Raw genomic sequence first — 9,710 nt, 5'->3', positions numbered from 1 at the left:
AAGCACTAAATAAAACCTGAAAAGCAGGGTTTTAAAATTGGCAATACAGACTTTTAAAAAACCTCACCAATATTATAATATGCAGCAAATACCAGGTAATGCATATTGAAAATGGGTGGATTTGAAAGTTGAGATTTCCTAGATAGCTGCTGTTTTCAATTGCTAATGGCCAGCTACGAGTATCAGCAGATAATTCCTATAGTCTAAATGAAATAATGGTTTATTCTTAGCGCTTGCCTATGATTTGTGGTTAATATGTAAAATAGTGTCGATACACCCTCCCCAATACCTGCAATAGTCTAGGGCCACACTTTATAAACCCAATAATGAAAAGAACCATTACTATGAAACCCCCAAACGGAGATGCTGGCAACATTTGCCATCTGCATTTAACACACCTGGAAGTGAAGTCAGAATAAGCGCCATGTTTACCTTCAGTTCTGTGTTGTCATAGAATCCAAACCCTTCCTTGAGTAAGGCAGTGATGTACGTTAGATCCATGCATAGAAAGGGACTGCCTGTGGTCGGCTCATTTGAGGCTTTGCAGACTGAGGAATTAATAGTTCATAATTAGGCCGCAGGAAAACAGAAATGATTCAGTTTTACTTGGGTCTGTTTATAATTACCGTATTTACAAACACATTACAGCTGGCCATCACTTTCTTGTACATTTTTTAATATACATGTTTTGTCTCCTTTAAAAATGAGCACTACGTTCATGGACAAGTATGACATAGAAATTACAACACAAACAGGCCATTCAGCCTAATTGATCTTTATGCTCCATACAAGCCTCCTCCCACCCTACTTCATTTAACCGTATCAGCATAACCTATTCCTTTCTCCCTCATGTGTTTATCTAGCTTCCCCATAAATGCATCTATACTGTTCGCCTCAACTACTCCTTGTGGTAGCAAGTTCCACATTCTAACCAGTCTCTGGGTAAAGAAGTTTCTCCTGAATTCCCTATTGGATTTATTAGTGATTATCTTATATTTATGGCCCCTAGTTTTGGTCTCCCCCACAAGCGGAAATGTTTTTTCTACATCTATCCTATCAAACCCCTTCGTATTTTTAAAGATCTTTATTAGGTCACCCCTCAGCCTTCTCTTTTCTAGAGAAAAGAGCCCCAGACTGTTCAGTCTTTCTTGATAGGTATAACTTCGGTTCTAGTATCATCCTTAGAAATCATAGAAAGGTTACTGCACGGAAGGAGGCCATTCGGCCCATTGAGTTCGTGCTGGCACTATGCAAGAACAATCCAGCTAGTCACACTCCTCCACCCCATACCTGTAGCTCTGCAAATTTTTTCCATTCAAGTACTTATCCATGTTCCCTTTTGAAGGCCATGATTGAATCTGCCTCCACCACCCCCTCAGGCAGTGCATTCCAGATCATAACCACTCACTGTGTAAAAAAGTTTTTCCTCATGTCACCTTTGGCAAAAGAACCAATCACCTTAAATCTATGTCCTCTGGTTCTTGACACTTCTGCCAATGGGAACAGTTTCTCTCTATCTACTCTATCTAGATCCTTCATGATTTTGAATACCTCTATCAAATCTCCTCGCAACAGTCTCTGTTCCAAGGAGAACACCACCAGCTTCTCCAGTCTATCCACGTAACTAAAGACCCTCATCCCTGGAATCATTCTGGTAAATCTCTCCTGCACCCTCTCTAAGGCCTTCACATCCTTGTAAATCTTTTTTGCACTGTCTCCAGTGCTTTTATATCCTTTTTGTAATCTGGAGACTAGAACAGTGCACTGCACTCTTAAGTGAGTTTGAGGGGGAAGGACAAACTAGGCTTTGCTTTTGTTTTGACAACGTCATGTACAATGTTCCAAGTCACTCCACCATGTTCTTGCAAATTTAAAAAGTTTGCTACTTTTTCCATGAGTGTAATCCTTTAAACAGGTTCCAGTTTCTTAATAAAACCTAGGGAACTCTAAGGGCATTTGGTACAAATTTATTCCACTCTAAGCATTCACATCTGTAAATGAAAACGATTCTCGGCCTTTTGGCTAAGATCAAGTGTAGTATCTGCAAATCCTGCCCACACGTGTACTGGGGAATATCCTCTCCACTGGAATTGGGGGGTGGGGTGAAAAAGATGATAAAAGGAAAAAAAAAGATGGAATTGTAAGCAACTGGTTACAGATGTCACTCCCACACAACACTGGCCACCACCAGATACACTCTCCATATCTTCTGACAAGGAGGAGGAGGCTGGAAGTGGTGCGTGTTCACCAGGTTTAAAAATAAAATTCATTCTCAGGATGTGGGCATCGCCAGCAATTATTGCCCATCCCTTGTTACCCTCAAGAAGGTGGTGGTGGGCCTCCTCCTTGAATAGCTGCAGTGAAGCTGCTTCCACAATGCTGTTAAGTAGGTTGTTCACCATTACACCTATCTGTTTAGGAAGACAATAAACTTTGACAACAAAATACATTGGAGAAACAAAAAGTATTTACACTGAAAAGGACTGCCTTCTCTTCCCTTGGAACTTAGTTTTAGTAAGAGTTGTGTGGAAACATTCCTTCCACTCGAACAAATACAAAATCCTGTCTTCCTTGGTGGGGGATTTGGGGGGGCAGAGGAAGAGAAGAGAAAAGAGGTGCTGTCTGAAGCCTGTTCATTTGGCAATCAGTTCTTTTGGGTTAGGGGAGGGTACAAACCTGTTACGTGACTGCCTCAAGCACAGAATGTTCTTACTTCAGGAGAGCAATTAAAACTTTTACCTTCTTCTGCTTTCATTTCAAAATCCTTCACAAGTATAACACCACCCTTCTCACCATCTAAAAAAAGAAATAAAACTTTTAAAAACTGGCTTCCGATATATGTAGAAGAATGACGGGCGAAAAAAGAATAATTCCAGCCGCTCACTCACCAATCATTCCTGCATCCACTGCTCGGTCATAATAATATGAAAAGGCATAGAAACTCCGGCTTTTGATTTCATCTTGCTGATCAAGTTTCTCCTGTATCACCTTCGTAACTTCAGTGTAGCAGGAGTGGAAGCCTGAGGGAACTGGGATTACAAATACAAGTCATTCCATCCGATTCAGTGTGCAACAAGTTATATTTTACACACCCCTGCCTGAATTTACTGCCTTCCTCTCCTGGAGGCTGCTATTCATGCCAAGGAATGGTTCCACGAGTGCTGCAGACCACACTACCTTGCCCAAGTAGCTGCTCTACATGCATGAGCCTAGGCTACTTGTCAATGGAGGTTCTGCTCTCACCTATAGTCTACACACATACATTTTTCAGCAGGGGTTACTGGATAGCAATCGGAAATAGGACCCTTGGTTAGATGCTCTCTTCTCTAGCCTGGAACACGGAGGAAAATTTTAATGGCCCTCAATAATGACTGAGATCAGCAAATGTAGCACAGACCAGGAATCAATCCTTCATCTGTATGGCACAATGCACTATTTTTACACACAGCACCGCCAGGAGAGCGTGACAGACTCAGTTTTTCAGAGTGGATATCCAAGAGAAATAGAAGTAGTAATCCAATAATGTAATTACAACGGTCGAACTCAAAGCAGTTTTATGCATATTATCTGAACAGAGGTTTCATCCCACTTTGCACTTCACCTGACTGGTATCAGTTAGCTGTTTTCTTTAAAATTAATGATCTGTTATCAAATGTAAAAAAAAGTTTGTCCCAGTTTGATGTGTTGGCCAAACAGTACCATTTAAAGGTGGTAATGAGCTCCATTGGTATGATGTAGGGCCTGAACTTACAATTATCACATTACAAGTCCTACACAGTCACTTTTTAAAAAAAAAGAAACTTCACCCAGTGATGCAAAACCAATTGGTTATATCCTGGAGAGGAAGCACACAGGTTCATGCAGTTCCCTACACTATGGTTTGACCTCAGCTGTGCTGAATGGCCAGATGGCTTACTACTGGCGGAATAAATGTTAGTTTACAACACAAACAGGCAATTTGTCCTAACTGGTCTATGCTGGCGTTTATGCTTCACACAAGCCTCCACCCACCTCATCAGCATATCCTTCTATTCCTTTCTCCCTCATGCGCTTCTCTAGCTTCGCCTTAAATACTAGGTAAAAGGTAGAATCATGGACAAGTTATACTCATGGCTCTTTGGGTGAAGGATGCACCCATTGGCCTGTGGCTCTAACCAATTTATTTGGTAGCATGACCTTGAGAGTATTGTATTCTGTGATTGGGCAATCCTGTGATTGTACAATTGAGCAGCAGCATTTTCCTACCTTCCTTCATTCCTCCAAACTTGTAGTTAATTCCACCAAATTTCCATTCAGCTTTCAAGAACTGAGGTAAACATGAACTCCTGTACCTTCTGCTCTCATCCACTGAAAGGAAAAATGGACAGATTTTTTTTTAGAATGACGCAACAAAAAGAAATCCAAAATACACAAGGTTGAGAAACAAGTGCAGACATGATGCAAATCTTATATCAGATTTAACAACTTCCTCCACATTTTAAAGTTCTACAAAAAAGGGTAACAGGGAAGAACCCACTTATTTTTTCACATCACACCTGAACAATAAAGTGTCTAGAGGGACAAGGGTTCATCTCAAGGTCATTCCTTTTACAATACTTGATAATGGATTCTGTCTCATTTATTTAATCTGATGGAACCCAACTGAACAGTATGTTCTATGACCAGAGACATACATAAACCACAGTGTTCCATAAAGTGTTGACCATCTCAGCCCACAATTCTCCCACAAACCTCCCATCCCACTTTAAAACAAATAGGAAGAGAATTGGCCTCAAGAGCCTGCTACACCCCCATGGGAGGAAGGAATAGAACAGGTTCTTTTGAGCTACTTATCCCCCCTACGTACTGAAGTTTTTTTTGGGGGGGTGGAAGAAAGAGAAAGGGGTCACCAAATGCTCATCAGCAGTTATAAACTAGATCTCAAGGCAGTTTTTCTTTGGATATAATATTTGCACTAAAGATAGTTTCTACTTTAGAAAAAAAATCAGAGTAAGGAATTTTCCTATTGGAGAACAAATTGAGGAAATGGGACTTGTACCAATCAACTAAGAAAGGCAAGAAATGGACCACCACCAATCTCCAAACTACTACAGCACCCCCAATGGCTCAGTACACAAGTACACCAAATCATTTGGCAATGGGCTATACAGACTAGGGGTTTACCTCCCGATCTGTGCCATTAATCTCAGCTGGAGTAATGGTGGGGCACCTCAGTTTCCCTTGTATTGGGGGGTGGGGGGAAAAAAAGAGACAGAGGAAAGGGAAAAACATTATTCAGCCAGTGTCCCTTCTCTTGTTTTCTAGTGCCCCTCATTAGAAAGCATGCAAGCATGGAACTTGGGAAAGAACATGATTGGGGGCTTGGCTTCAATGTGCCTGTTATTTGACTTTTAAACAACTGCCCAATTGTTTCAGTATTACTGCCAAAGCTCTGACATTTCCCCTGCAATTCCAGAGCACTCGGAGCTCACACATATATGTTTACTTCAACATGAAGTGATTGTACACAATATGAATTCACCTCTGCTTCCTAATCACTGAGCCTCGTCCAATGGTAGCAAGTACCTGGGCAAGTTACCTGGCTTCCTGAGTGGGCCAGAAGTCTATCACCTGGTATCTTTCTTTGAATTACAAAATACAGAAATATTTAAATCAGTAAACAAAACAAGATTTCACTTACCTTTTGCTCCCAAGGCTCCCAGTACAGCCAGCCTCGCAACTTTCAATCCAAAACCTAAATAACTAATAGTCAAGAATATAGAATACATCAGGATCTTCTGCAACAATCCTACTGATAAGATTATAGTGATTGATAGAATAGATACAAAAAAGTTTACAGGGTTCCTTTTACCATCATTGTGGGGGGAGGGAAGACTTGGCTTGACATTGCAAACACAGCAAGAAGATTTCCTATTTTCATTATCTCTAGCAAAAAAATCTACTGAAAGGATTGCACTAGAAACAGTGATCAGAGGAAATCTTCTGTTTATGATGACGACAACCAGAGTAATCTCTCTCCCCTCCCCCACACAATTTGTTTAACTTTTTTAATCATCCATTATCATTTTATTTCTGTAAAAGCAGATGAAAATATTTTGTTTCAATGTTCAATTATTAATAGCTGGGGGGGGGGGGGGGCAAGTAAGAGGGACCTTAACCATCATAGGTTGAGATGGAATAGTCAACCTGGCAAGTGCTTCAGCAGTCTCACTGCAAATGCACCAGCGCCCTCCCCAAAGGGGCTGGGCAAGTATTCACACTGTGTGGTATGGAACAGAGCCTTGCTGGCCAGCAAGGTCCTAAGTTCAATCGCTGGTGTGTCCTGGCTTAGTTGAACTCACAGCACTACAAGTGAGCAGAGTTCCCCTGGACTAAAAGGTAGGGGTGTGGGGGAGGTGAAGAGAAAGAAAGAGAATGGTTCTCTTTCCTAATCATCATCAACTGACCCCTAGAAAGGGCACGTGAGGTGCTGTTGAGTGAGGACAGATAAGGATCGGCTGTGATGATCCCCACAATCAAATAGCCCGCTGACAACTACTGTCTAAGCTCACTTTGGAAGAGAAGCCATTTGAACAAGATACCAGAAGGCTGCAAGTATCTGTGATACAACAATCCAGCATGAGTCAGTCTGGTCACCTAGATGCGAGGATGTGGCAACGGTATAGATAAGAGACACAAAACTGATCTCTAACTTCAGAAGATTGAGAAATGATACCAACATGGTGGAACTTGGACTTTCAACCTTAGGAGAGATACATACAACAGTAAACAAAATAGAAAATACAAATTACAGACTGCAATAGTAGAAAAGTAGGACACAGGTGCAAACTAGCAAAAGACAAAAAGGGTAGAAATTAGCTAGACTGGTCTGAACTGGGTGCTGAGAACGATCCCTTCACTCGAACAGGTAGGCCCAATCAAAATCAGGTCTCATCTGAATAATTGGGTCAAGGTGCCAGCACCCGTCACACTTTCAGAGGCAGCTAGCCCACGTCCACTAATCCAACTTGGGCTGCCTGCCTTGCTAGAGGCAGCTCCTCGGGAAGGAGGCGGGGAAGATAAAGGAAAGGAATAGAAAAAAAAAGGGGAGAGAGAGAGAGAGGATTGCAGCAGCCTCAGGAGTGCTGTGAATCCATGGGGAAGCACTCTTGCTCCTCTTGACTCCATGTGAAAAAAGAGGTTTACAAAAAAAACGCTTACTTTTGTTGGCAGCCACTTGTTAACCTACATCCACGGCAGGAAAACCTGAGCAAAGCAGGCTTAGCTCAAGGCAGTCAGGGGTCATAAAAATCGGCATTGGGCCCCTCATTAACACAGGCAAGGGGCCAAATGCTTGTTTTAGGCGTCCGCCAGAAAGAAAAAATAAATAAATCACACGACCCAATAGATTGGTCAGTTTGTACCTTGACTAAATCCTTATTCTTAAAAAGGGGTAGAAACTTAAACATTCAATCACAATTAGAAACTTATCGGGTCTCAAACAACTGCACTCAAGCAGCTCTTAACTGGATTTTCTGGATTAACAAAAATGCAGTTATAATATTCTAAAACTATCAATATTCTCCAACAAATATAGCACACTTAATACCAAATATCAACCGTTGTACTTTTATTGTAAAGGTTATTAAAAGGCTAGTATTATGAAACACACCTGTGGGTGTACAGTTTGTAGGAATTGTTAAACATTTCAAAAGAACTGATATATTCTTCAGGTGCAGCATGAAGCGTACTCTGCAAGATTGAAAAAGAAACAATGCATCAACTCAACACAAAAAGGTTAAATGCAAATATTCTTTCCCCAATTCCTCTTTGGGGCATACACTATTTGAACAAGGCTGATAATTTAGCGCCAGTGCACGCTGAAACAGTTTTGTGATCATGTCCACAGGAAATAGGGCTGTTCTGAACTAATTTCATTGCATTAGATAGGGTTTGATTCAAACCCAAGTTACAGAGACACAAGCACAGTATTCTAAAGTGATAAGACTAAGGCGAAAGTCCAAATGATAAAAAAAAGGAAAATAAAAAAACAGGACAAGACTTTGTTCTTTAACTTGTAAGCATTGAGTGAATGTTCCTCCCCATACAGTTAACAAAGTGGTAGTGTCCGAATTGCTTGACATAGAAGCAGTATTATAACTTGCATTGCGATGGACACAGGTCTCTTTACAGTAGGGAAATAAAATAAAGCTTTCTAGTAGTGTCAGCCGTGGCTCAGTGGTCGCACTGTCCCATTCCAGATACTAGAGCACAAAATCTAGGCTGATACTGCCAGTGCAGTACTGAGGGAGTGCTGCACTGTTGGAGGTGCCGTCTTTCAGATGAGACCCCCTTCTGCCCTCTCAGGCGGATGTAAATAATCCACGACACTATTCAAAGATAAGCAGGGACGTTCTCCCGGTGTCCTGGCCAATATTTATCCCTCAAGCAACATCACTAAAAACAGAAGATCTGGTTATTATCACATTGCTGTTTGTGGGACCTTGTGTGTAAATTGGCTGCCACATTTCCTACATTACAACAGTGACTACACTTCAAAAGTACTTCATTGGCTGTAAAGTGCTTTGGGACATAGAGGTCATAAAAGGCGCTATATAAATGCCAGTCTTTCTTGAAGAAGGATTCCTTCCAACTTTAGATATGCTGACCTGCAGACTTTATATACAACAAGCTAATGTTCCATTCCCCAGCACCAACATCCCACGACCTGATAAGTACAACAATTAGGCTTTTCTCAAATAAATATTTAAACCACATTATAGAATGATATTAAAATGAATTTATTGTGATTATTGGAGAAAAAACAATGAATTTGTCCAAACAATTATTTGGCCCAACTATCAGGCATGTAATATTTTGCATGCAACATTTATAGAATATAGCATATATAAAAAAATCCCTCACACACGAGAACGTGTTTGGCTAGTTGTAATAATATTATATTACTATGAGTTTACAAGATAACATGTCAGGGTGATTGAATTTTGATCCCCAAATAGATTTGAGAGATCCAATCCTATCTCACTCGATTATAAAAGAGCATGGTGTCAAAGATCAAATTCAGAAAATCTGTCTCACTTATTACTTAGTACATATTAAACACTTCTTTTGCCTCAGTTCAATGTTACAGGTATTCCCCTTCTCCCCGCCACAGACTCTCATACACACATCAATTGCCTATTGCAGTGTTAATATATAAAATTGTGTGTACAAGACATATGAGCACCTACACTACAACTTTTAGAAACTGATAATGTGAAACATGGTTATCTGTGGGTGATGTACATCAGTTATGGGGTTTTGTTTTGGTGTTGGGGGGGGGGGGGGTGAGAAAGAGGAGAAAATAAAAAAAGGTGAAACTTCTCACCAAATAGTGGGGAGGAGATAGAGGAGCAAATTACAGAAAGATGCAAGAACTATAGAGTAGGGATAATGGGGGAGGTGGGGGGGGAGGAAAAACTTCAGTTATCCCAATATAGACTGGGACAATAGCAGTGTAAAGGGAAAAAGAGGGGGAGGAATTCCTGATATGTTCAAGAGAATTTTCTGCAATAGTGTGGTCCAGCCCAACGAGGAAGGAAACAGTGCTGGATCTAGTTCTGGGGAATGAAGTGGGGCGTTTAGGGAACAGTGATCATAATATCATAAGGTTTAGAATAGGTATGGAAAAGGACAAGCAAAAATAAAATGTGAAAATACTTAACGGGAGG

General features: G+C 40.9%; 1 protein-coding gene across 1 annotated transcript in view; it reads right to left on the bottom strand.

Moving 5' to 3' along the window:
* Window positions 1–9,710, bottom strand: part of entpd5a (ectonucleoside triphosphate diphosphohydrolase 5a) — a 44,150-nt gene that overhangs the window by 2,451 nt on the left and 31,989 nt on the right. The window contains exons 8-13 of the mRNA XM_067992012.1: window positions 7,652–7,731; window positions 5,681–5,742; window positions 4,246–4,347; window positions 2,889–3,029; window positions 2,740–2,796; window positions 433–548 (exon numbers count right to left, since the gene is read on the bottom strand). Of these exons, the coding sequence (XP_067848113.1) occupies window positions 433–548; window positions 2,740–2,796; window positions 2,889–3,029; window positions 4,246–4,347; window positions 5,681–5,742; window positions 7,652–7,731 (558 nt within the window). The remainder of the gene's footprint in view (window positions 1–432; window positions 549–2,739; window positions 2,797–2,888; window positions 3,030–4,245; window positions 4,348–5,680; window positions 5,743–7,651; window positions 7,732–9,710) is intronic.

This window comes from Heptranchias perlo, chromosome 10, assembly GCF_035084215.1.
Source record: "Heptranchias perlo isolate sHepPer1 chromosome 10, sHepPer1.hap1, whole genome shotgun sequence".
In the NCBI taxonomy this organism is placed as follows: Eukaryota; Metazoa; Chordata; class Chondrichthyes; order Hexanchiformes; family Hexanchidae; genus Heptranchias; species Heptranchias perlo.
This window is presented reverse-complemented; position numbering and strand designations above follow the sequence as displayed.